General features: G+C 40.3%; 3 protein-coding genes across 16 annotated transcripts in view; 2 read left to right on the forward strand and 1 right to left on the reverse strand.

The window, feature by feature from the left end:
* IPP (intracisternal A particle-promoted polypeptide) overlaps positions 1-2517 on the forward strand; it is a 39625-nt gene extending 37108 nt beyond the window's left edge. For all 6 annotated transcript variants that reach the window (XM_044770684.2, XM_014862343.3, XM_070510020.1 and 3 more), the window contains one exon: positions 495-2517. In XM_044770684.2, coding sequence (XP_044626619.2) covers positions 495-719 — 225 coding nt within the window. In that variant the 3' untranslated portion in view covers positions 720-2517. The remainder of the gene's footprint in view (positions 1-494) is intronic.
* A 635-nt stretch (positions 2518-3152) lies between these two features.
* TMEM69 (transmembrane protein 69) lies at positions 3153-8510 on the reverse strand. Of its 2 annotated transcripts, XM_014862348.3 has the most exons (3): positions 8392-8510; positions 6722-6842; positions 3153-5530 (listed from the first exon to the last, which is right to left on the reverse strand). In XM_014862348.3, exons 2-3 carry the CDS (start codon positions 6761-6763, stop codon positions 4817-4819), a joined length of 756 nt encoding a protein of 251 aa, XP_014717834.1. In that variant the 5' UTR covers positions 6764-6842; positions 8392-8510; the 3' UTR covers positions 3153-4816. The 2 variants fall into 2 exon arrangements, with proteins under 2 accessions (XP_014717834.1, XP_014717830.1); XM_014862344.3 differs by lacking the exon at positions 8392-8510 and having other exon boundaries at positions 6722-6897.
* Positions 8461-27086, forward strand: part of GPBP1L1 (GC-rich promoter binding protein 1 like 1) — a 52959-nt gene continuing 34333 nt past the window's right edge. Inside the window, exon 1 of one of the 8 annotated variants that reach the window (XM_044770692.2) lies at positions 8461-8697. The gene's annotated coding sequence lies outside the window, so the exon portion shown is untranslated. Of the gene's footprint in view, positions 8698-9500; positions 10615-27086 lie in introns of those variants that run through there. The other 7 variants (XM_044770690.2, XM_044770689.2, XM_070510026.1 and 4 more) reach the window with 7 other exon arrangements.

Here is a 27086-nt window from a genome sequence, read left to right on the forward strand (position 1 = left end):
TCAGCACGCCTGCCTATATAAAATTTCTAGATTATCTCCTGATCATAATTTATAATTAATCACAGACATGTTTTTCAGTTATTTTCTTCTAAATTCACTGCTTTGTCTATACGTACTCAAAAGTTCATTTACAAATATTCTATATTGGGGCTTGCCCAGTGGCGTGGTGGTTAAGTTTGCATGCTATGCTTTGGTGGCCCAGGGTTCATGGGCTCAGATCCCAGGCGCCGACCTACACACTGCTCATCAAGCCACATTGTGGAGGCATCCCACATACAAAAAGAGGAAGATTGGCACAGATGTTGGCTCAGGGCCAATCTTCCTCACCCCCACCCCCCTCTCGCCCCCCACCAAAAAAAAAAGTTCTACATACTTTATGGCAAATTGAATTGTAAGTTTGGAATTTAAATGTGCAAAAAGAACCAGAGTATTTGATTTCTCAGCAGTTTTCTCTATTATCATTTTATGACACTTTTTTTTTTTCTCTTACCCAGGAAAAGTGGGTTGAAGTTGCCTCAATGAAAGTGCCCAGAGCAGGCATGTGTGTTGTGGCAGTCAATGGGCTTCTGTATGTTTCTGGAGGTCGATCTTCCAGCCATGATTTCTTGGCCCCAGGTACCTTGGACTCAGTTGAAGTTTATAACCCTCATTCAGATACATGGACAGAAATCGGTAACATGATCACCAGTCGTTGTGAAGGAGGTGTTGCTGTATTATGAAATGTAAAGCATAAGAGAGCACAAGAAACATTTTGAAAATACAGAATCTGACCTTTTGCAAATCACATATGTATTTGGTGACAGGACCCTCTGATTCTATTGAATTTTCCATGTTTTGGTAGATAAATAACTAAAGAATGATTCTTCTAAGAATTTAAGTAAGAAAGGATATGGTATATATCCTAAATCAATGAAGAGCTCACAAAAATTTGCCAACTCTACCAACAGAAATGCTGTTTATGCTCTACTCCAGTTAGGGGTAGAGTCCTATTTGTAAAAATGATTTGCTAGAAGCTTCTTGGCAAATAGCCCCTCTAAATGCTTCTCCAGTGCAATTCAAGCTGTAACATGACCCTTATGTGATAAAAGACTATTAGTGAGACACTTTAAAGATATCTGTACATTCATGATTCAATCCAGAGCACAATTTTCTGTGGCCATAGTTTAACCTACAGAGAAAAGCCAATGAAACAACTTCCTACTTTTGATGGCCAGGAGTGTTCACTAGCCCCAAACTTTTTATTGGCAGCATATATACTGGGAGGGACATGTGGGAAATATCCAGCAATTTATTTAGATAGATAAGTTTTCACCTGGTGATAACAGCATTAAAAAAGCTTTTGCTCACTTATGTTTTCTGTCTTCATGCTGAGAATGCAAGTGAGCAATTTATAGGAGGTTTTTAGAGATAGTCCTTTATTGCAATAGGATGATGTAATGGGTGATAGAGCCCAGCAGGTGGTATGTGCCTAGTAAATTTCTTCCCTATTTTCTAAAGTCACCAAAAATATGTTTGGCTTTGGGAAGAGACAATTGTATTAGATTATCAAGCTTTGAGAAGCCTACTTGTACTTGGGCAAGCCGAAGTATGAGCTTTCTACAAAGCTACTGCCTGGTTTGGAGAAGGTGGAATTGTAGGTACCTGTGAAACTTTTTATAGACACTGACTCATAAGTCTAAGTTGAAAGACCTCTGATCCAAAACTTCTCTTTTCCCCCTGAGAAGCATTCTAAAGAATTGTTCTCTGTCTGCTTCTGAGAGGAAGTTTCTCCATGTACATGATCATCACTTCTGTTATTTCTACTACTCAGTTGGAGCCATGTCTATTAAAGGTCTTTCATACATTTAGGTTTCCCTGCTGATTCCAGGATTTGATTTGTATATCCCTGATTTCCTCTTTTCTTTACTAAAGTCCTTCAACATACTGTTACAGGCATCAGCAGCTTATTTAGATAGAAAACCTTTGGTAAGCATTAGACTCAGGTTGCACTCATATCCAAAATATTTGGATTGGCCCACAAGGATACTTTCTTTCATAACTTAACCATATGCATGTTTTAAGAAAAGCTTAGGTACTACAGACAAAAAACTCTGTGTCCCTTTCTTTGGGGCATCCTGAGTCTGAAGGGTCACAGATGCCTGGTTGGTATCTGTAAAATGTCAAGGAATGAAGTATCAAGATGATTTGTAGATTATTTAAGCTCTAACTCATGTGCCTTTAATATTTCTAGTTACAGAGAATCTGCATTCTGGTTCAAAAGAGCTTTATAAAATGCTCCTATAATTGAAGCCATTATATAATTGGCACCATTATTACGTGGTCCCAACCTAAAATGGCACTGTGAAGGGAGGCATTTTGTATGCTGTGGCAGAAATGTAATGTCAAGACAATCAGTGTTTGCGCTTAATAGATGCAGACAATCCCTGAAAATAGGTAATTGTAAATATGCTTATTATTTCCTAAGTAATGACAGATTGTTTTAAAAAGAATGTACTAATAAAGTATCTCGATTTTTGATTTTCCTTGTATTACTTTAGTTTATTAGTAGTGTTGCTGAATTACCAAACTGTACTAGGATTGCCCATGTTTTTTAGTGTTTTAACGTTATGGACTTGCACATTTAGTATTATATTTAATTTCTGTTTTCTGAGCAACTGTTAACATGCTCTTCCTCCAAAATATTCGACAATTCAATATGTTTCTAAATATCCTGTCCAATGTACTTAAAATCAAATGTACTTAAAGAATCATACGCTGCAAATTTACGTGCAAAATGCATTCACCTATATTTGCTTAGTGAAATTGGGCAATTAGCCTAAAAATATGACTTGCCCCTATTCTGAAAGATAATGAATTTAGTTGAGATCAGAGAAAAGTTTTAAGTTTGTATAGTCTTCATGCAGTTTAGGAGAAGAAAAGTGAGTTTCCTTGCCGGAACACTTAATGAGTAGAATCTGTGAAAGATCATCTGAAGAGTATGAGCTTTCTCTCCTTCACTATCAGGCGTCATAAACTATTCTCTACATTAATAAAGGATCGTGTGGCGGTTGCAGCCATGGGCTTTAACTGGTAAGGTTCTCAATGATCAGAACAAGGTCTAGCTCGATAGTGTATTTGTTTGCTAGGGCTGCTGTAACAAATTACCACAGAAATTTAAACAACAGAATTTATTGTCTCAGTTTTGGAGGCTGGAAGTCTGAAATCAAGGTGTTGGTAGAGTTGGTTCCTTGTGAGGGCTAAGATGGAGGGCTCTGTTCCAGGCTTCTCTCCTTGGCATGTAGATAGCAATCTTCACATTCACATCCCGTTCTCCCTGTTTGTGTTTGTCTCTAAATTTTCCCTTGTTATAAAACACTGGTAATATTACATTACAGCCTACTGTTATGACCTCATTTTAACCTTATTACTTCTATAAAGACCCTATCTCCAAATATGGACACATTCTGAGGTATTGAGGATTAGGACTTCAATATGTAATTCAACCCATAACAAGTGTGTAAGAAAATAAACATGTTACCACTCTAGATCCTGATCTCTTCACAGCAAGAATCATTAGAGTAGAAATCACATGTATATAATTTACTTATGAAATTTAACTTAATATTTGAATACGTATATTATGCAAAAATAACACATACCAGGTGATACCATTTCCTGATTTATATTCTTACACCATTTAAAATGTTTTTCTTTTTTTATGAGACTAAGACTCCCAAGAGACTAGCTTTTCAAGTTAGAATCCAGGGTGTTGCTTTTGCCATTTTAAAAAAGCTTCTCTGGGGCCAACCCTGTGGCAGAGTGGTTGAGTTCGCACACTTGGCTTCGGTGGCCCAGGGTTTCGCTGGTTCTGATCCTGGGTGCGGACATGGCACCGCTCATCAGGCCATGCAGAGGCAGCGTCCCACATAGCACAACCAGAAGGACCCACAACTAGAATATACAACTACGTGCTGGGGGGCTTGGGGAAAAAAAACATTGGCAACAGATGTTAGCTCAGGTGCCAATCTTTTAAAAAAAAAAAAGATTGTAAAAGGTGAGTCAACATGTAAAACTAGATGGCCCTGCTCTTTACAACATCAAGGTGGCTCCAGCTTGACTTTTCCTAATTTATATGTACTAGTGGCTTTATTCTTTTAACTATTTTTGACCAGCTGGTGTTATGTTTCATGATTAGGAGATAAGTTGCATCAATACTCTGCCAAATATCCTGATAAAAACTGGAAAATATATCCAGCTTTTCTTTGAACATGGCTTCTCCTTGTGACACTCCCTACTGACTTTAGAGCCACAGATCTTTCAGCTCATATAACTAGGTGATACCAGGTAAAATGAGCTTGGAAATGCAATGCCCAGAGGCAACTGCAATGAAAACTCCACACTGGAACCACCTATTATTTTTAGACACTCATGGATACGAACCTTCCCTCTTGAAGTGGGAGAATCGTGTGTGTTTTTTTCCAGTGATCACAAGGCTCTAGCAAAAGGGATTTTTCATCTTTTTAAAAATCATTTTGCATTTTTCAAAACAATTAAAACACTGAACTGTTTAAGTGAATGACTGCATAATTCATAAAAAGACTGAATGAGAACTGTAACCTAATATTACATGAAAAGGACTTATTATGGGTTTTCAAGCTGTTGCTTAAGTAATTCCTATGAAACAAAGATTTCTAGAAATGAAAAATAATCTGTGAAGAATAAATTACCATTGGTGGGAAAAAAGAGCCAAATAGGAGAAGTACAGAAAGGTGATGCCAAAACACATCCTTACAAGGCTTGTAGCCAGCATGCTAACATCATCCTCATAGTTTTATATTTATTCTGCTTGACCTGGTCTCTTGGGTCCTTTCTCTGGATAAATATCTTTAACTAGTAAAGTGATTAAAAATGACAAAAAAGCCACTGAAGTGACTACTATCCTCAGGGCTTTGAACCAACTGGGATAATGTGGCAAGAGAAAAAGTTCAAAGTGTAATGCTATCCCCAAACCTATTATTACTGTGACTATAGCTTCACTGAGTCTTTCTGAAATAAGGAAGGCAAACCATGAAAACAAAACAGGAGCAGTACTGTTAGCTAAATTGAGGAAGTCTGGTTTGGCTGGACTACCTTCTGGCAGAGCAAAACCCCACCTGATCCCTCCCAAGAAAGACAGGAAACTGGCTCCATAAGCCATCTGAGTAAAAGCTAATAAGGGGATATAAGTCTTTGTCGTCACCATGACCAGTGGTGGAGCAATGAAGGGGATTAGTCCTGCCAGAGTTATATATAATGCTGGCTTTGGGCTGTCAGGCAGGTAAGTCATGGTGCTCGGGGACCTGGCTGGAACTACTGCTTGCTTCTGCTTCTTCTTAAAGCTGCACGGGGAAGTATGATAGTATTGTGTCTTGCTCATACACACTGGAAATGTTGGGAAAAGCCAAGTCCTTGGAAACAAAGGGGAAAAGTTCTGCTGGAGACATGTCTTGAGAGAAAACGTATCTATTCTCCTGCTGGCACCTAGTCCGACTGTGAAGGGGTGCTTCAGCATCTATAGAGAAAATAGAACCAGAAGGAAAAAACAGATTTAAAAAAAAAATCACCAAATGTCTTAGTTAATCCCAATTTGAAACAACATAAAAACAAACCATATGCTTTCTGTTGGCATATCGAACTTTACAGAAAGGTTGAACTGACTACAGGGTGAAAATATCACAGGCTAAGACTACTAAACAGCTATACAACATGCAAAGGAAACTACTGAATAGAACCCAGTGATGTTTCTGCCTACCACTAATCTTACCCTGTGAGAGAAAAATCTGAAAGAGGAACAAGTAAAGACTAAGTCTTTTGTATTTGGCATGCTAAACTTTTTTATTTATAAATTGCAAAAGCAGCAGCACTAATTACTGTGGGAATGCTATTTTATGTATAGAAAAGCAATCTACCTTCCAGTTTAGCTTTGTAGACAATGCACACTTTTCATAGCTCTGTGCCTTTCCACATGTCTGCCTAGAACTCTAGCTTATTAGTTTTCTACCTAGGGAACTCGTCTTATCTTTCCAAATTCAGCTTGAAGCTTTCGCCAATCTGATTTAATGCTCCTATAAGTAAGTACCCTATGCACACTTCCATCATAATTCTCACAATGAATTAAATTGTGTGTTTACTTGTCTGTCTCAGCAGACTCAAGAGCCAGGACCATATTTTTTTCTTTGCCTTAAAAAAAAAATCTCCAGTGCCTTTCCTGGTACATGGTCAAAGTAATAACCTTTCCTGCTGATTCTGTGCTTTAGTGAGCAGATTCCAGACTTCAACTAGTGAACAGATCAACAGTAACTCAAAAAGTGTTGGATGAAAGAAAAAATGAAACAGTTATTTAAGAATCTTGGTGATTCCTCAAAATGGTAGGAATGATTCCACCTTGAGGCCTTTTTTCCCATTTGTCTAGAATGGTCTTCCCTGAGCTACCTCCATGGCCCCTTCCCTCATTTCTGACCACCCTGTTTATAACTGCAATTCTAAATCTATTGTCGACACTCTCTGCTTTCCTTCCCTGCTTTATAGTTCTCCACAGCACTTACCACTTGACATATTAAATATTTTACTTATTTTTATTTTACCCACCTCTTCCTCTCCTTATCTGAATATAAGAGAATAAGGATCTTTGTCTTCTTTTTCACTGCTATTGCCCCAGCAAAGCGAGGCAGGTAGTGCTCAAATATTTGCTGAATAAACCAACCTTTGAAGATGCTTGAGAAAACTTCTTGATGAAGTGAAGCATACTGGGCCCAGTTGAAAGTCTTGCTCAGGAAGATGCCAGACAGTTCTGATTAATGTAGTTTTACAGCTAAGTGGGGGGGCTGAATCAGAAGCATGCTGCTGTGTACAAGACGTCACTTAATTTTCTTCATTTTATACATAATTTTTTTAAAGTAGTAACTCAGCAGAATTTCTTCCATATAACACAGTTTCCTTTGAAAACAATCATTAATGTTTTCAAAAAATCAGTAACACATTAAGTAAATAGATCCTTTTCTTCTCTGAACCATTCATTTAGCTTTTGCTTGTTGGTGTAATAGAAAGATTAGTGCACCAAGACAGAAGATCTGGATTTTACGAATACCTCCGTCATTTCCCAGCTGTGTGACCTTGGGTAAATTGCTTGCTTGAAGTGCCAGTATTCTCATCTTTAAAACTGAAGGTCATAGGTTCTCTGTTCTCTTTTTTCCCCTTAGTTATCTATTTTGGAGCTTAGGAGTTTACAGCTCAAAATACTAATGGTAGCAATCAATACAATTTACCTGTAAACCAGGCACTGCAACTATGTGTTTTATATGCATTAACTTATTTAATACTCACAATAACCTCATCAGCTGGTGATAAGAGAGTGTAGCCTGTTAAGAGTGCATACTTTGGAGTCACACAATCTGGGTTGGAATCCTGGCTCCACTACTTATTTACTACGTGACTTTGCACAAGCTATTTAAACTTGCTATGGTGCAGTTCACTCATTTTTGGAATAAGGATTATAATAACCACATAGGGTCGTCATAAAAATTGAGTTAATTAATGTAAAGAGCTGACAACTGTCCCTGACACAAAGTAAGCACTCAAAAAATCTTAGCTATTATTCCCACCTTACACAGGAGGGAATGGTTAAGAACCCTGTCTAATGTAAGCAGCCAGTAAGTGGCTGAGTGAGAATGTGACTCCAGATCTGTCTTGCATGAGTCCTACTCTTGACCAGGAGAAAGGTGTCTAAAAAAATCCAAAACCCACAGTTGCTGCTTAATTAAAAAAAATATTGAACTAAATTCTTGATCACAGATCTTAGGGCTGGTTCAAGAAATCTGTATACCAGTCAGTGTCTTTATTCTATACATAAGGAAACAAATAGGAATTAAGTTATTTTGGGCCTTTGAGTAGATCTTAGATGACACCCACATCCACTTCCGGACTCCCAGACACACACATCTGCCGGGCCCACACACTGACTTTTGCTCAAAATTGCTTGTGTAAGGGCTTTCCAGACCACTCCACTTAAAATCTCAACGCTCCCTCCACCTTAGGAGTAGCCTATGCCTCGTGACACGTGCTTTCCAACTCACGAGTATTAAAGCAAAAAACAATGATAGCGTAAAGCCCGGGGACGGCAACTAGTGAGGTAATCAAGGACAAAGACCCAAGGGTCAATCCGCTCAACTTAGGTGAAAACGCTCAATATTTCCACTGCCCCAAAGGACAGAGTTCGAGCTGCAAGCCTCAAAGCCGACCTCTGAGAAAAGAAGGCGGAGTTTGGACGCAAAGATCCTCGGGAAGCTGCCAGGCAGTGCCCAAGACTTCTATTTACTCCCAACCCTTGGAGCCCGCTCCCCAACCAGCACTTGTGACAGCAGCCCTGCTACTTACTTGCCAGCGTCGCGCCAGCAGATGAAAAGATGAGCTGCGTGAGCAGCCAGGTGCTCATGAAAGGCACTTCCGGCAAGTGCGGTTAGACAGCCCCCCACTTCCTGAGCACCGACAAAAATGAGTCCGGGTGGGGACTGGACCAGTGCTAACTGGTTCCGACGCCCGGCTTTCCGTCTTGGGCCATTCGTTTAAAATCTTAATTCTGGTGGAAGACGGCTTGTGAAGTCTGTGGGGTACCAGAACGGTCCTTGCCTCTCTATTCCAGGTTTCTAAGCCAGCAGAATCGGCCTCGGACAGTTTGGGAAGGTAGGGTGAAACTACTGAAACAGTAATGGCGGTAGAGGAAGGTAGGAGAGATTTGGAGTCTAGGCCAAGTGTGACTTGGCTAAATTACTGGCCATCTCTGGAACTCATCTTTTACTTTGCAAAACAACAGGGTTTCTAGGTTCAACGGGGCACATCTCACGTAGCATTAGGGTCCTGAACTACTAATCTTATTTATGGGGGAAAAAAAACCCGTTTGTACTTCCATTCTCTTTGCTAGGACCTGGAACCTTCATTGAGAAATAAAGAGCACAAGGGGGAGTATTTGCACTCCCACGAAAGGTGTAGTGATAAGAGCCCTGGGCTTGGTGGTGATCCGAGAAGTTAGATCATTCCTCCCGTTCCTCTCGCTTTAACTTTTATTTGTTGTCTGTGTGACCTTGGGCAAGTCCCTTCCTTTCTCTGGGCCTCCATTTCAGTCTATGAAAGGAAACAGCAGCAGGCAATTTGGGCGTCCTTCCCGAAGACAACTAATAGGGGAGCTTAAGGGGCCCACGCCGGCCAGTTTCTCCGTTCCCCAGATTCTAGGTAGTCTAGCTTTCTGGTTCCCGGCCATCCTATGGCTTAGCTTCCCGTGCAGGATGGGCTCACAGCGAATTCTTCTAGTCGCGATAGCCTTTCATTTTTATTTCCTTTTTCGTCTGTCATGGCAGCGCCGCTTCTTCCCGTCGTGCGATACCCAATGAGACTTTGAGTCGGAGAAACAACTTCTCCGCCTTGGCACAGGGGCAGGCTCGGACCAGAAATCCGTCCTGCGCTGGGCCGGGGGCGTGACGCCAGCCGTCGGGCGGAACTACCACTCCCAGCGGGAAGCGCGTCGCGCCAGCCGCTCAAGACTCCAGAGCCCGGCCGTGTAGCCGGCTGGGGGCTGGAGTCTTAACGACACGCGCGCGTTAAGGAAGGAAGGAGCGGAAGGTGGGAAGGCATCGGAACATAAGCTCCTACGAAACCGCTTTGCTAGTACTTGTAGAGGTAGTTTGGGGACGCGTTCTTGCCCAAAGGTGGGTGTGGGAGGGTGAAGAACGAAGGGGCGGGGAAAAACGGGTACATGTATGTACATATATACACACCCACTCATTTACACGCGCTCAGGCCCTCGTGTTGGGCAGGGGGATTAGAAGGGGAGTACCAAACTCAGTTGGTCTCCGCCCCTGAGGCGGCGCGAGGAAAGGCAGAGTATTCAACTCTGCAGAGGGGCGGGGGTGACAGCGCGCCGCCCCGAGCCGCGGTGAAAGGAGCTGGGGGCGGGGCAGGGAATAACCGCCGTTCGCGCGGCCGAGCGTTGACGGCGCGAGGCGCCAGCAGGGTCACCCGAACGTGGCTCGTGCGCGTGCGCGTGCGCCCCTGTGGGCGGTGCGAGTGGTGGGCGTATGTGAGGCGGGGTCGGATTGGAGGAGGGCGGGGCTGTCGTCGCTCCTCCCCCTCCACCCTTTCTGCCCCTCCTGGGCCGTGTGGGTCGGGCAGCCATTTTGGGAAGAGCTTTGTTATGGTTGTGGGCCCTCCACCTCTTGCCGGATCAGGAAGCTGGGGACGCGCCCTCCGACGCCGCGTCTGGTCCCTAGCTGGAACCCCGTCGCTGCCAGGTGAGTGGGAGTCCCGCACAACTGGGCAGTAGGGGATCTTGAGTCCTCCCGGAGCAGGGCTCCGCCCGGTGCCTTAACCGGCCGGCTGCTGAGACAAGTTAAAGGAGGCTCTCACACAGGTGGTTGGGTGTGGGGCGGCCCGGGGGCGGGGAGCGGAGCCCTCGGTCGTGTGGTTCGGCCGGGGCACCTCCCCCCGCTGGGGAGCTTTGCACTGGAGCGTCGCCGCGGCTCGGCCGGAGCGCCGCGACTTCAACTTTGGTCTTCCGGCGAACGCTCACCTGCGGCTCTCTGGCTCCTCTCCAGGCGTTCCGGCTTGGTGGGTGAATGTCTCGGTTTACGGGCTTCTTGTGCTTTCCTTCTTAAATTGGAGCCAAGGGCTTTTGTTTTCCAATGAAGGAAAATCTAAGGAGGAAAAAATCGTGTTTAAGTCTAATTTGGAGTGTCTTGAGGGGAAAAGAGGAGCTGTAACCCCCCCAGCGTTGCTGTTCTCCTTCGTAGCGAGGGGTCTTCGTTGATTTAGATTGTCTGTCTAGCACCTATCGACCCCCTCTCCCCCGAAAAAAAAGCTGGTGGATCTTGAAGTGTTTCAACGAGGATTTTTTTTTCTGTTTTAAACCTACTTCTCCCCACCGCCGTGAAATTCAAAGGAAAGGCTGAATCTAAAATGGCTGTAGCTTGGGGAAGTGCCGTGCGCTTCGGTAACTTAAATACGTTAACATGTCTTAAATGTTTAGTTGTTTCTCCTGCGGGGACAACAACTGAATCGTTTGATCTTTTGGCCTTCTTGGAATTGGGGTCTCATCTTGAAGAGTCCTTGGTAGGTGAAAACAAAGGTGAGGCTAAAGAAGTTTGCTTACACCAAAAGTTTACATAAGAGTGGGTGCGGTTTTTTTGTTTTTTGTTTTTATAGTTGCTTATGGTTTTGAAATTGTGCTGTGGTGTTAATTTTATTAGCCAACTTTGTGCTCTGAGGTTGCTTTGTCATATTTGTTGAAGTACTTGTTCCTAACTTTGGTATTTATTACTTACCGGGGGAAAAACGGAGTTAATGCTCGTTCGTGTTTTAGTTTAGTAACAGAAGTCACGTTCCTTTGTAAATCCCATCCAAAAGTAGTTGATTGGTAGTCTTCGGTAGACTTAGATTTGTAATTTGAACTGCCGGCCTTTTGTAAGGTCTTTTATTTTATGTGTAATACTTGAAGGGGAACTAGAGTACTGTTAAGTTTGGGACATTTATTAGAGAATTGGAAGACGACAAGTGAAAACAAACTTAGATGCTGGGTTCTTGATTGTTGTGCCCTTTCAAACAAAAGCCTGTCTTTTTGTTTGCTTTTTTTTTTTTAACCATTAGATCCAGAAGTTTAGCTGAAAACAAAAGGCATAGAATGGAAATCAAAAACAGTGAACTTCGGTGTTTGGAAAGGTGCTTGAGTTTCAAGTTGCAGGCTGTCTAAAAGATAAAATAATAAAATGCTAATTGTGAATGAGAACTTTGGGATTAATAGTAAAATAAAGAGTCGTCTTTCTTAGGGAGTCAGTTTCAATTTACCTTCCGACATTCTTTCAGCACAAAAGTTCATTTTTGTCAGTTCTACTAGGATTTTTTTTGTTGTTCTTAAATTATTTTGGTGGTTTGTACAAGAAAAACATTTAAGGTTAAAAATCATATGTCAGTTGCTTTGTGTTTTGCCGTTGTTGCCTACTCGACCCGTAAACCTAGGTGAGAACTTAACTCTAATTTTTTTTTCGGGGTAGTCAAAACGGTTTGTATGTATTGATATAAACTCTCATTCACTTGATTTCAGAGCTCTTGAAATTTTGTGGGGCAATGTTAGGAAGCCATTTATTTTGAATGAATTCGACTTACTGGATTTTTCATTAGCGGCTGTTTAAAAGCTTGGCTGAAAGGGGCACATGCAACCATTTTAGTAAGTTTGGAATGATGAGAAATCTGGGACACGCTTTTGCTTATTCATTTTTAAATGCTCAGTTAAAGAGAAAAATGCACAATTCTGAATCATACTTCAGCAGATTGCATATCTTTGTTTTATGCTTAATTGTATGCACTTAATAATAGTGATAACTCTAATGTGCCATGGACTGTTGCTCGAAGTGCTTTATATTTATTAATTTGTGTGAGGTAGATATTGTTTTATTCCCACTTTTTAATTGAGCAAATAAGTCCAGTGACTCATCCAGCTAGTAAGTAGCAGAGTCTGTATTCACACCGTAGCAGTCTGTTTCTAAGTCATTATGCTTAACCATTATGGCTGCTGCCTTTAACCATGGAAATAAGACTATTGGAAAGATGAGAGGCACAAAAAATTTTAAAGGATCCCAACTAAAAAAGTAGTTCATGAAAAAGGGAAATTTTGGTGTTTGTATTAATGGTTTTTCAGATGGATGGTAGCGGGTGGTGGGGGGAATCTAGGTGGTGCATACCTCCTCACGAGTAATATAGTTATTGCTATTGTCTGTAATTTAATATGTGGTTGTGCTGAGACCTAGCTGCCCAAGTTATTTCTAAATCAGATTCTGATTTTTATTTCCCGCTGAAGTCTGCCCAAAACAAAACTGCCTACAATCAAATTTGAAAAATGATTCAGTAAGAGGAGCTGAACTTCTTTGTCTACAGGTGTATCTTAACTAATGAGATAAAATATTGCAAGTGTTATGTAAATTGAATTTTTATAGGTGATTTCAAATATACTAGGCAGACATTTAAAGGAATCTAATAGTTATTTTCCTTGACTAAAGCAAATAATCAGCCTTTAATAGATCTATTGGGCAAATTTTAAGAGATGCTAGAGGCTACTATGGTGCTAGTTTCAGTGTGCCAGGGGTAGGAATGCCCAGATGACCATAAAACAGTCCTGCCACCAAAGAACTTAGTAGTTTAACAGATAAGCGTAAAAATATTCACAGGATAACAACATAGAAAGCTGTCTTTCTTAAAGGAGTTCATTTTTAACATACTCATTAGTTTACCTTCCTTCTCTGTGATAAAACTACTTTGCCTTGTATTAACCAGATGTCAGGCTAGAGAATCAGGAGCATCAACAAAGTTTTGGTACACTTTTATGAGCAGTAGGTCTGTTTTTGTGGAATAAATTTTGTTTTCAGAAAAATCATTCATTTAAGTTTGGCTATACTTTAAATTTAGATTACAGATTCGTGTTTCTGCTGGTTATGTTTAAATTTCATTATATATAAAAAATTCTCTTCTGAATTATTGCTGTCCTTGAAGTTTATAAGTATATTGAAAAGTTGGTTAAAAGGTGGAGCTATTCCAGTGTACCTGCTATGTGTTTATGAATTATTAGCTCTACTTTTTAATTAGTCTTACTAAGTATGGTGGGGAGGGTAGTGGGAAGCATTTATTGTGGGCTTTGTAAGCTAGAGGCTGTAATGGGGTCCAATATATATAATCTCATTATTCCTTAACAGACTTGTTTAAAATGGATGATATTAACCCTTCTACAAGTGAGCGTACAAAAGTTCCAAGAAGTTAAGTAATTTGTATAACGTAATGAGAGATGGGAATTCAGGCAGTTTTCTCTGCTTCTAAAGCTTGATTTCTACCACCACATCATGTAGAGAGAAGTCATGTATAGTAATTTAGAGCACCAACTTTATGGACTGGGTTTGACTCTCAGCATTGCCATTTACAGCTTTGTGACCTTGGGGGAGTTTTAGGTGAGTTTCCTATGCCTGTTTCTTTCTTTGTTAAATTGGGATAATGGTACCTTCTCATAGGGTTATTGTGGTAAATAAATGAAATATTTGTAGAGTTTTTTAAATAATGCCTGACTATAGTAATCACTTCATAGTTGTTAAATAAACTGTATGAAATTGTCTTTAATAGACATTCTTTTACCTGTCGAGTGAAATTCGGTAAAATGTAAACAGATTGTTGCAAGTGGAATTCTTTGATTTTTGGATTTTGTTTTCTTGGATAGTACTTGACTGTTGACTTTTTCTAGTTTATTTGAATCAGGATCTAGGTCCACACACTGTAATTGACTGATAGTCTTTCAAGCTTCTTTGTATGTTTTTTTCCCTTGCCCTTTGTTGAAGAAACCAGTCATTTGTCCTGTAGAGTTTCCCACATTCTAGATTTTCCTGATTTCCTATAACTTGGTAGTTGGATATAGAAGCATAGATTAAGATTTGAGTTTGCTAGGGGGAAAGTGAGGAAAAGACTTTGTAGGTGATTCTGTGCATTTGGGGATTTTGTTCAGTGGTTCTCATCTCTATCGTTTTCTTAAATTTCTCTCGAGCAGCATAGAGTTAATTGTATGATTATTTACCCTCCTTCGATATGCTTGTAAAATGGAGTGTTTGGTTTGCTCCCCTACCCAATTCAGTATTAACTTTTCCAGGTAGTTTGTTTCCTGTCCTTCATTTCTTCCTAGTGTATATTTATTTTATTATAACAGAATTGAGCTAGGGGCTGGCCTGGTGACGCAGCGGTTAAGTTCGCACGTTCCACTTCGGTGGCCCGGGGTTCGCCGGTTTAGATCTGGGGTGCAGACATGGCGCCACTTGGCAAGCCATGCTGTGGTAGGCATCCCACATATAAAGTAGAGGAAGATGGGCATGGATGTTAGCTCAAGGCTAATCTTCCTTAAAAAAAAAAAAATAAGCTAAATATGCTGGGTTTGCAGTGGTTTTGTTTTCTTGGTTTTGGTTTCTAGTGAATAATTATCTCAGCCTATTTGGTCTGAAAATTTCTCTTCTCAAAAGTGCCTTTTTCCCCCTGTTGATCCCCCCCAACCATTAAGCATTTTAATCTTAACACTTATTGAGTACTCACTGTAGGCCAGGCGGTCACTCCACCCCCAAAACATCCAGGCACTATTCTTGGTACTTTACATATATTCGCTCATTTAATCATCAACTTTCCAGTAGTCTCCAAATTACAGATAAGAATTTGAAGCAAAAAGAAGTGAAATGACTTGCCCAAAGTCACACAGCTAGTACATGGCAGAGCCAGCTAGATCCAGAGTCCACTCCTCTAACTTAAAAGTAATATTTGGATTGGAAGCAAAGTTTATTCTTGAGAAGAAATTTTTAGAAATGCTTGTAAGTAAAATGAACTTGAAGTAAAAATGTATGTCTCATGATATAGTAGTTACTACTGTTAAATCTCTCAATTATAAAAGCTGTATAGTTTTTAAATGTCACAAATAGCCTATTTTATATTCATAGGAAATTGGAGCCTGTCAGAGTAACCGTAGCTGCAACTATTTGATAAAAGTTATCACTACGAAGTGGCTTGTTTCTTCGTTGTGTAGTTGATACAGTGACATTTGGAGCAAATGCTGTAAAAACATTTTTTGCTGGTTCTAAAACCTTATAGTTTCTGGTACTTACATAAATCTTACTTATCTGAATCTTACAGCCAGAATTTAATGTGTCACATTGCATTAGGTCATAAATGTACTTCTGTAACATACTATTCTTGTTTGGAACTGTTGTGATTTAAGTAAATTCTGTTTCCCTTAGTGGGATAGTGAGTGTTTAGGTATGGTTGTAGCAAGTGTTGTGACATTTGAATGACAAAATATTGGAAGGGAGATTACCTGAGAAAGGTTATAAATTTTCTTCTTTAAAAATTTTGTACTTTGTGAAATTACTTTCAGGAAATGTTTTTTGGAATAATGAAGCGGAAGAAGGCAGAATGATTAAAGATTATTACTAATGGGAAGACTGGCAGAATTCCTGTGTTGAACATTCTACCACTTGAGCCTTAAAGTGATTTTTATTGTTTCTTTTGTCTCTTTACCATTTTAAGCCCGTTCCTTTTTTTTTTTGAAGTTTTTTTTTTTTTATGTACAAATAACTAGCATCATTTCTGCCGTCGGTAGATGTCTCGAATAACCCATTCGTGGAAGGTCACTCAGTCCAACTTCACGAAGCCGATGTCCTTGGCGTACTGGCAGAAGCACTGGCAGCACATGTTGAGGCCGTACTTCCGGATCAGGCCGTGCCTGTTCGAGCAGACGCATTAAGCCCCTTCCACTATTGCCTTTTTGTGTTTCTTAGTGAGAAAGAAAGCTGGAAAGGCTGTGTGTGTTAACTTGTATGCATACACATATCTTGTAGATACACTGTCTGTCCCGGACCCCTGGCAGCTGTCACCCAAGCTGTGTGAATCAAATACACTTGACTAGGGACTTGCATGTGGAGTGAAAGATGCAAAGAAGCAAGGACAGTTTAGAATTCATTCCATCAGCTGGTAGCAGTGGCATTGCTAGCAGAGCAGTTTCCTAAGCATGCTCTTCCTGTGGTGTGACCTTGGTTGATGATTTTGACTGCTGAGTTTTACTTGGTTACTGCAGGTTTGCCAGGTCAAAGAAGTTCTCATTCATTCTCTGAACTCCCAGTATCCTTCTGATAAATTCCTTTTCTGCTTCATCGACCTAAACGTGGTTTCTTTTTTTCAGCCAAAGATCCTGACTTGTGAAATTGGCTAATATAATTTGCTCCTTCTAGAAGATTTTGTTACTGGCTCTATATAGGGTAGTCTCCTAACTCGTGAAGTGAAAAACTTCCATGCATGTCTGTCTTTTTTTGAGGAGGAGGAGGATTAGCCCCGAGCTAACATCTGCTGCCAATCCTCCTCTTTTTGCTGAGGAAGACTGGCCCTGAGCTAACGTCTGTGCCCATCTTCCTCTACTTTATACAAGGGACGCCTGCCACAGCATGGCTTGCCAAGTAGTGCCACGTCCGTACCTGGGATCCGAACCGGCGAACCCCGGGCCGCCAAAGTGGAATGTGCGCACTTAACTGCTGCACCACCGGGCCGGCCCCATGCATGTCTTTTTTAAAGACAGTCTTAGACAAGAATTTTACCTTTTATCCACTCCCAGTTCTTTTTGTGTGTGTGTGTTTTTGTGAGGAAGATTTGTCCTGAGCTAGCATCTGTGCCGATCTTCTCCACTTTGTATGTGGGATGCCTCCATAGCATGGCCAGTGAGTGGAGTGGGTCTGAACCGCGAACCCCAGCCTGCCCAAGCAGAGCCTGCGGAACTTCAACCACCCTGCCACGGGGCCAGCCCCTATCCACTCCTAATTTTTTTTTTAAGATTTTTTAATTTTTTCCTTTTTCTCCCCAAAGCCCCCCAGTACATAGCTGCATATTCTTTGTTGTGTGTTCCTCTAGTTGTGGCATGTGGGACGCTGCCTCAGCGTGGCTTGATGAGCAGTGCCATGTCCACGCTCAGGACTTGAACCAACGAAACACTGGGCCGCCTGCAGCGGAGCGCGCAAACTTAACCACTCAGCCACGGGGCCAGCCCCTCCACTCCTAATTTTTAAAAGCAGTAGTTCTCAATCTTTTAAAATTTATCTGGGGTAAGGCCTGGGCATCATTAGATTTATTAAAGCTGTCCACATGATTCTGTCTTCTAATAATTGTTTTATTATTACAAAAGCAGTATATGTCCTTTGTAGACTATTAGAATATATAGATATGCAAAAATGAAAACTCAACATTCCCATCATCCAGAAATCACTGTTAATAACTTCTGGTGCATTTTTCCACAGATCTTTCTCTAAGCACGTATATGCAGGTTTTTATTTTTATTTTGCTAAAATGAGATCAACTTGCAACTTGCTTTTTTAGTCAGTGATATCTTCTCTTCATGTGAGTAAATGTTTATTTCCTCTAATATCCAGGGGCTGTTCAAATTTCCTTTCCTTATTCAAAAAAATGTTCATTACAGCCGGCTATCCAAACTAATATCTGATCTTGGACCTTGTGGTATATAACAGTTTAATTTCCTTATGTCTCTTTAGCTTAGCATAGTCCTTATTTTTCAGTGACACTGGCTTTGAGACTGAACTAGTTGTCCTGAGAATGGTTTTGTACAGTTGCATTCTTCTGGTATCATTTAATTTGTTCCTTTAATTCCTGTATTTTTCTCTCAAGTTTACAGTTAAAAGCTTGAGAGAGTCACATCTAAACATTTTTCCTTAGAATGCATCATAGTTCTATCTCATTTTGCATCACGTTGTAAAACACATAGTACCTGGTTGACCTACTTTAGTAATGCTAGGATTGATCCTTGGATTAAGGTGATGGTAGTCCAATCCATATATTAAACAGTAAGTCTTCTCTTCTTGCAACAGGAAACTGATTTGCGTGGTGTTACCTTGCACTAAAAGAGTTCTCAGTCCCTCATCAATCATTGACTTAATTTAAAAAATAGCCTTATTGAGCTATAATTTACATAACGTAAAATTCACCCATTTTATACTGGTACAAAAACAGGTGCACAGATCAATGGAACAGAATTGAAAGCCCAGAAATAAAACCACACATCTATGAACAGCTTATCTTTGACAAAGGAGCTGAGGGCATACAATGGAGAAAAGAAAGTCTTTTCAACAAATGGTGCTGGGAAAACTGGAAAGCCACGTGTAAAAGAATGAAAATTGACCATTCTTTTTCACCATTCACCAAAATAAACTCAAAATAGATCAAAGACCTAAAGATGAGACCTGAAACCATAAGTCTTCTGGAAGAAAACGTAAGCAGTACACTCTTTGACATCAGTATTAAAAGGCTCTTTTTGGCCACCATGCCTTCTCAGAGAAGGGAAACAATAGAAAGAATAAACAAATGGGACTTCATCAGATTAAAGAGCTTCTTCAAGGCAAATGAAAACAGGATTGAAACAAAAAAACAACCCACTAACTGGGAAAAAATATTTGCAAGTCATATATCTGACAAAGGCTTAATATCCTTAATATATAAAGAACTCTCGCAACTCAACCACAAAACATCAAACAACCCAATCAAAAAATGGGCTGGAGACATGAACAGACATTTCTCCAAAGAAGATATACGGATGGCCAATAGGCACATGAAAAGATGCTCATCATCACTGATCATCAGGGAAATGCAAATCAAAACTACACTAAGATATCACCTTACACCTGTTAGAATGACAAAAATATCTAAAACTAATAGTAACAAATGTTGGAGAGGTTGTGGAGAAAAAGGAACCCTCATACACTGCTGGTGGGAATGCAAACTGGTGCAGCCACTATGGAAAACAGTATGGAGATTCCTCAAAAAATTAAAAATAGAACTACCATACGATCCAGCCATCCCACTGCTGGGTATTTATCCAAAGAGCTTGAAGTCAGCAATCCCAAAAGTCCTATGCACCCCAATGTTTATTGCAGCATTATTTACAATAGCCAAGACATGGGAACAACCTAAGTGCCCAGCAACAGACGAATGGATAAAGAAGATGTAGTACATATATACAATGGAACACTACTCAGCTGTAAAACAGAACAAAATCATTCCATTTGCAATAACATGGATGGACCTTGAGAGAATTATGTTAAGTGAAATAAGCCAGCGAGAGAAGGATAATCTGTGTATGACTCCACTCATATGAGGAATTTAAAATTATGGACTAAGAACAGTTTAGTGGATACCAGGGGAAAGGTGGGGTGGGGGGTGGGCACAAAGGGTGAAGTGGTGCACCTACAACGTGACTGACAAACATTAATGTACAACTGAAATTTCACAGGATTGTAACCTATCATTAACTCAATTAAAAAAAAAAAGATTGGTGGGTCATAGAAATTTTACAACTTCAGCTTTATATTCGCCAAACTGTTTTCTGAAGTGGTTGTACAGGTTTACATTCCCACTAGCAATATATGAGAATTCTTTGTTGCTTTCCATCTTTATCAACACTGATTAGTTCAGAATTTGTTTTTGCCAGTTTGGTAGGTGTGAAATAGTATCTCATGATTTGACTCAGGTTTTTAAAGTGTGAATTTGTAATTCAAGGTGATGTTTTATGCAGTGTTTTATATTATTTCAGAGGACTTGTGTATCATGCATGTCTCTTATGGGCAGGCTAATGTGTTAAATATCCAGTTATATTTTTTGATGGAAATAGCTGTGGTCATTGAGTTGGTACTAGAAATAGAAGTTTTTTCCTTTATTGGACCCAATCATATAATAGACTTCATTTGTCTATATTAATAACCATGGTATTAATTCTTTTCTTTTCTTTCTTTCTTTCTTTCTTTTTTTTTTTTTTTTTTTGAGGAAGATTAGCCGTGTGCTAACATCTGCTGCCAATCCTCCTCTTTTTGCTGAGGAAGAGTGGCCCTGAGCTAACATTCATGCCCATCTTCCTCTACTTTATAGGTGGGATGCCTCCCACAGCATGGCTTGCCAAGCAGTGCCTTGTCCACACCCGGGATCTGAACTTGAGAACCCTGGGCCGCCAAAGCAGAATGTGTGCACTTAACTGCTTTGCCATCCTGCTGGCCCCAAGTATTTTCTTAATAGAAATGTTGCAGTGGAAAAAATCTTAAAGGTGTCTTATATCGCCTTTTGGTTCATTGAAAGACATGCTTAGATTTCATGTCCTTTAGAAATTCTTAGATAGGAATTTATCTCCTCTGAAATTAAAATAAATACTAAAGTAGAAAATGACGTTGGGCTCTTTGCTGGGCTGAAGTATCAACTGAGGATTGAAAATAAACGAAGCAGGGCACCGGTAACTCTTGTGTTCTCCTTATTGAGGACTTAGGAGGGAAACTGATGTGCAGACAGTTAGGAAATGAGTATAGACTATACTGTAGGGATACTTAATCCTTTAGAGGAAGTGAAAGTAGTAGACATTTAAACTTTAAGTAGTTTTCTTTTCAAATTGTGAGATTTGGAAAGGAAATATTAGAGCCAGTGAATATTTGAAGATAGGCAGAGATATAGTCTTAGGCTCTGTAATTTAAGGAATAAACAATGTTAAAGGAGAGCTCTTAAGAATAGTAAGATAAAGGAGATACTAATTGATGGAATTGTCAATATCTCTTAAAAAGAAATTATTTAATAGGTATCTTGTCTGTACTAAGAGATTATTCCATATGCTGTTAATCCCTAGCAACTGTGCCTCATTTATACCAGAGGTAAGTATGTAAACAGGTAAATGTAATGCATTGTGAAGGATGATGGAGTATAGGTATTTCTGTGATAGAGTGTTTCATGAAGTAAGAATTTATATGTCACCTATTTAGAGGCGAGAACTGAAGACTTGAGTGAGATAGTGAGGAGATTCCAGAGAAATAGGAAAAGTGCTGCATCAAAGCGTTTAAGTAGCTGTTACATTTACAAGGCAACAGAAAAAAGAAAAGAAGTAATCACAGGGTAGGGAGAAGACCAGGATTATCTTATAGCAGGGGTTCTCTGACGAAGATTTCACCAACCCCTTGTGTGAATATTGTCGATGTGAGGATGCCAACTTGTCTTTCTTTTTCTTTGATTTTAAGATGAGTTGTTCTTTTTCCCCAAGGTTTGTCTTTCTTTCTTTTATGACGTTATTGCCTTTTCTTTTACGAAATGGTAGTATTAGGGTTTTTTTTTAAATGTTCTCCTTATCCAGATAAAATAGTCAACCAGTATCAGCCTTTGAAACATATTTTGAAATTTTATAGCTTGATGCAATCCACGTCTGAAAACTGCTAATCTAATGATGTAATGTCATAGAAACTAGGAGAAGGGATTTTTAACGTGGAATTGGCTCAGGAATGTGTAAACAGTGTAAGCCAACTGATTGAAGTGTTAAATGTGAAAGGCAGGGGCCGGCCTGGTGTCTGAGTGGTTAAGTTCACAGGCTCTGCTTTGGCAGCCCAGGGTTTCGCCAGTTCTGATCCCTTGCGCGGACATGGCAGACATGGGGGCCTTTGGGGAGAAGAAGGAGGAAAAAAAGGGGGAAGATTGGCAATAGATGGTAGCTCAGGTGCCAATCTTAAAAAAAATAAATGTGAAAGGCAACACTATAAAACTAAGAAGACAATAGAGGTAAATAGGTACATTCTTTTTTTTTCCCCCTGTTTTTTTTCCCCAAATCCCCCGAGTACATAGGTGTATATTTTTTAGTTGTGGGTCCCTCTTTGTTGTGGCATGTCAGATGCCGCCTCAGTGTGGCCTGAGGAGCGGTGCTATGTACGGCCCAGGATCCGAACCAGCGAAACCCTGGGCCCTCTAGGCCCCCTGAAGTGGAACTTGGGAACTTAAACACTCGGCCTCAGGGCAGCCCCAAGGTAAATTCTTTGAACCTTGGAGAAGGAAGACTGTTATACATAAGATGCAAAAATGTAAATCATACAGGAAATGATCTACAGCTTTGACTACATTTAAATTAAGAACTTGTGTTCATTGGGGCTGGCCCCATGGCCCAAGTGGTTAAGTACAGGAAACCAGTGTTTCTGCGGGTTCAGATCCTGGGTGTGGACCTAGCACCGCTCATCAAGCCATGCTGAGGTGGCGTCCCACATGCCACAACTAGAAGGACCCACAACTGAAATATACAACTATGTACGGGGGGCTTTGGGGAGAAAATGGAAAAAAAATTTTTTTAAAGAAGTTGTGTTCATCAGTAGACACCTTGTGAAGTTGGATAAAGTATTTGTAATGTCTGTCATCAGAGATTAGGGTCATTGTATTCTCTTAGTTCAAATAAGAGAAAGATCACTGACCAAAAGAACAGTAAAAAGATAGGAGTAGGTATTTTATAAAAAAGGAAACATGAACAGCTGATAAATAGATTAAAAATGCAAATGTAGACCACAGTAGGTGATCATTTTATACCCATCAGCCGAGCAAAGAATAACTGCCAGTCTGGCAATGCCTAGCTTGGTGAGGTATGGAGCAGATGGAATTCTTAAAATAACCACTGCTGGTGGTGTAAACTGGTGGTGCATGATTGGAAAGCAATATGGCATTGCCATGGGAAGTTGAAGATAAACTACCTATTAGCAGTCCCTTTATTTATTTATAGACTGATTCACCATATATTTAGTGAGTACCTACCATGTGCTAGGCAGTGTTCTTTTTGCCTTGATTCAGTGGGAGACAGTGAAAGATAAGTTATATAGCTGATCAGTGCTATAGGAAAATGTTGCTTATTATTAGAATGAAAGCAGTTCAATGTCAGGTCTCTTCTTGTTTTTTCATTTTTATGGATATAAGTTCTAAGAATGTTATATGTGGTTTGTTATATCAGTGCCACTCAGTTCTTTGAATCTTTAGAGTTATTTACGAAAAATTATTTCCTAATCCATCATCAAAAGTTATTTTTAATAATCTCTTAACTGAGAACTAGGTTACATCCTTTTTCAGTTCTGTGGGCTACACAGATTGTAAACTGCCTGATCTATGAAATGATTTGTTACCCAGTCATTAAATTTCTCAATTTCTAGAAGATACACCCAAAAAAGACTTATCAAATGACTAAATTATATCTTTTATTCTTGTATGTAAAGGCACTTTGTATATTGAGCCATAAAATTAAGCAAGATTGGTTAAAAAGCACTGCATATTTTTGGATATTCCCATAGGCTTTTTAAAAAAAATCTATATTAGAGCCAAACCTCAGTGATGTTATAGAGGTAACTTTTGAATTATTGTATATAGTATAGAGAGAATAGAAATTTGATTTCTTGGTTGAACATGTGCTTATAATTATGCTTTTGACAGAATTAAAATGGTGCCAGCATCTGAGAGGGAGAGATTATTTGAGTTAAATGAAGTTTTTTTGTTGTTTTTAAGTTTAGGGCGTTACATCCTAGAATGCATTTCAGAACATTTGTCCTACCTAATATGTAGATGTAGGTGTTCTGTTTTTAAGAATGCAATTTATGTTGCTAGGAACTTTTTTTAAGAGTTCATAAAGAGTTCATAAAGAGTCCCTTTAAATTAACTAAGTATATGGTAGGGATGATTAGTTGTGCAGTGAAATACTTGACATATGACAGTGAACAAGACTTGTACTAAAGTAAAAATGAAAATTGATTTATCGTACCAAAAACCTTTCAGATGGGGCTGGCCCGGTGGCGCAGCAGTTAAGTTGGCACGTTCCGCTTCGGCAGCCCAGGATTTGCCGGTTCGGATCCCAGGTGCGGACATGGCACCGCTTGGCACGCCATGCTGTGGTAGGCGTCCCACATATAAAGTAGAGGAAGATGGGCATGGATGTTAGCTCAGGGCCCATCTTCCTCACGAAAAAGAGGAGGACTGGCAGCAGATGTTAGCTCAGGGCTAATCTTCCTCAAAAAAAGAAAGCAAAGATGCCACAAGAGGTTCTTTCTGCAAAAGGTTATCAAGCTTAATGCCAACTGACCCTGGCTAAAAGGAATAAGTGGACATGGAGACTTTGAAAGGACCTTCCCTACCTTCCACTTGCCTAAAACTGATCTGCCTCAGAAGGCACCTGTAGTTAAGGCATCATGTTGGTTCTTCTTTCTCATCTCCCTGGTTCACAAGTGCCATTGTCCCTCTCACCCATCTTACTATCGTATACTGCCTCAAGTGTATTAAAAAGAAAAATAAGTCTTTTGATTCATCTTGGAGTGTTCTGGTTGTAGGATGTGGTGACAGGAGCGATGATAATTTTTAACAGCCTCACCTCTTGGTCTCCTTACTAGTATCAAAGAATGTCTTGCTTCTGAGAGCAACTATGATTAAAGCATAGAGAGTGTGGGTAAGGTATAGAGCCTTATTTCTTGTAGGTGACAGATTCACAGCAATGCTGCTGGTAAAGCATGCTGAGAAAAGAGCAATCTCCTGTAAAGCTTGGCGAGGACTTGTTCATCTGCACCTGAGACTGTGTCCTGCTTGCACGTTTTCCATGATTCCAAGTTGTTGAGAGTGAAAAGGTCCAATTTACTTCCAACAGATCAACATTACATCTCTGAATAAATGAAAATATTATAAAGTTTGAAGCATGTCTTTTTAAAAAAGGGACTATATTAAACATATGTTGAGGATTTACATTACATTTTCTTGAGTAGTTATTTAGGACATGAACCTTTTAATTAACTTTTGCTGAAAGTTTTTTTTTTTTAAGGAAGATTAGCCCTGTGGGATGCCTGCCACAACATGGCTTGCCAAGCGGTGCCATGTCCACACCCGGGATCCGAACCAGTGCACCCCGGGCCGCCAAAGCGGAATGTGCGCACTTAACCACTGCGCCACTGGTCCGGCTGCTGTCTTTGCTCTCTTTTCCTCAGCTAGCTGTGAATATGGCAGGTCCTTGGAGCTTCATGGCTCAGTAGTACATGTTTTGAGTTATTTTTCCCAATGAGGAGTTGGATTTATGGGTGCTGATCTTACAGGCTAAGGATATTAAGATTGTACTTTTATTAAGATCAGGAACCATGTGCTTACCAGCCACATTTTATTAGGTGCCTTTTTTCTTATCCCCGAGGAAGATTTGCCCTGAGCTAATATCTGTGCCAGTCTTCCCCTATGTTGTCTGTGGGTTGCCGATGAGTGGTATAGGTCTGTGCCCAGGAACTGTTGCTCTAGTGGTTAAGGTTGGATGCTCTCATCCAGTCCAGGGCCCAGATTTGTTTCCCAGTCCTGGAGCCACACCACCTGTCTGTTGGTCATCATACTGTGGTGGCTGAGTGTTGCTGTGACACTGAAAGCAGTGCACTAGTATTTCAAATACCAGCAGGGTCACCCATGGTGGACAGGTTTCACTGGAGCTTCCAGACTAAGACAGACTAGGAGGAAGGACCTGGCCACCCACTTCGGAAAAAATGGCCATGAAAACCCTGTGAATAGCAGTGGAGTGTTGTCTGATAGAGTGTCAGAAGGTGAAAGGATGGCGCAAGAAGACCAGGCAGGGTTCAGCTCTGCTGTACAACGGGGCTGCTAAGAGTCAGAATTGACTTGATGGCACTAACAACCACAGTTCTTAAAGTGTACAGTTCAGTGGCGTTAAGTACATTCACAGTGTTTTGCAACCATCACCACTATCTAGTTCCAGAATTTTTTCATAATCCCAAACATAAATCTGGTATGCATTAAGCAGTCACTCCCTCCAGCCCAGCCTCTGGTAACCACTAATCTGTTCTCTGTCTCTATGGATTAGATATTTCATATAAATGGAATCATCTAATATGTGTCGTTTTGTGTATCTGGCTTCTTTCACTTAGCATAATGTTTTCAAAGTTCATCTGTGTTGTAGCATGTATCAGTACTTCATTCCTTTTTATAGCTGAATACTACTCTGTTATATGGGTATACCACGTTTTGTTCATCTGTTGATGGATATCTGGATTGTTTCTCCTTTCTGGCTATTGTGAATAAAGCTGCTGTGAGCATTCACTTACAAGTTTTTGTGTGGACATATGTTTTCATTTCTCTTGGATAGAAACCTCTAGGGGTGGAAATGTAGGTCATGAGGTGACTCTGTGTTTAACTTTTTGGAGAACCGTCAACTGTTTTCCACAGCAGCTGCACCATTTTGTATTTCTATCAGCACTGTGTGAGGGTTCCAGTTTCTCTGCATCCTTGCTTTATTATAATTTGCAAAAATTAATTCATTAAACCTTTGGATCCTTACCACATGCAAGGCACCGTGCTAGATGCTATGTGAGTTTCAAAGAAGGGCAAGGCAGGAGTCTAGAAGCAGTAAGTTTTTGATCTGCTGGTAGTTAAGGTCAAAATTTGTAACTGTCTTGGAAAGAGGAAGTGTCGAGTGCACTAGAAGGCACAATTAAAGTATTTTGAGGATTTCAGAGGGGGAGATTACTTGTGAGAAAAGTCTTATTTCTTGACTGTCAGACCAAGAAACTTTAATCCAATTCTGTAGTTGGTAGGAAGCCAGAAAATTTGTGGGCAGGGTGGTGATATATTTTGAACCTGGATTTAGGAACAGAGACCTGGCAGCCAGAGTAGAGGCTGAGCCAGAGGGTGGAAGAGACTAGTAGTGAAACCAGTTTTTTTTATTGGAGAGT

This window comes from Equus asinus, chromosome 5 (assembly GCF_041296235.1).
Source record: "Equus asinus isolate D_3611 breed Donkey chromosome 5, EquAss-T2T_v2, whole genome shotgun sequence".
Taxonomy (NCBI): Eukaryota; Metazoa; Chordata; class Mammalia; order Perissodactyla; family Equidae; genus Equus; species Equus asinus.

What these genes read in the sequence shown, in the direction of transcription:
- TMEM69 (XM_014862348.3), bottom strand. Translation starts at nt 6,763, where the DNA reads ATGCTTCACTTCATCAAGAAGTTTTCTCAAGCATCTTCAAAG. An exon ending in TTTCTCAAGCATCTTCAAAG is followed by an intron (nt 5,531 to 6,721) that starts GTTGGTTTATTC and finishes TTTTCTCTATAG; the next exon opens with ATGCTGAAGCACCCCTTCAC.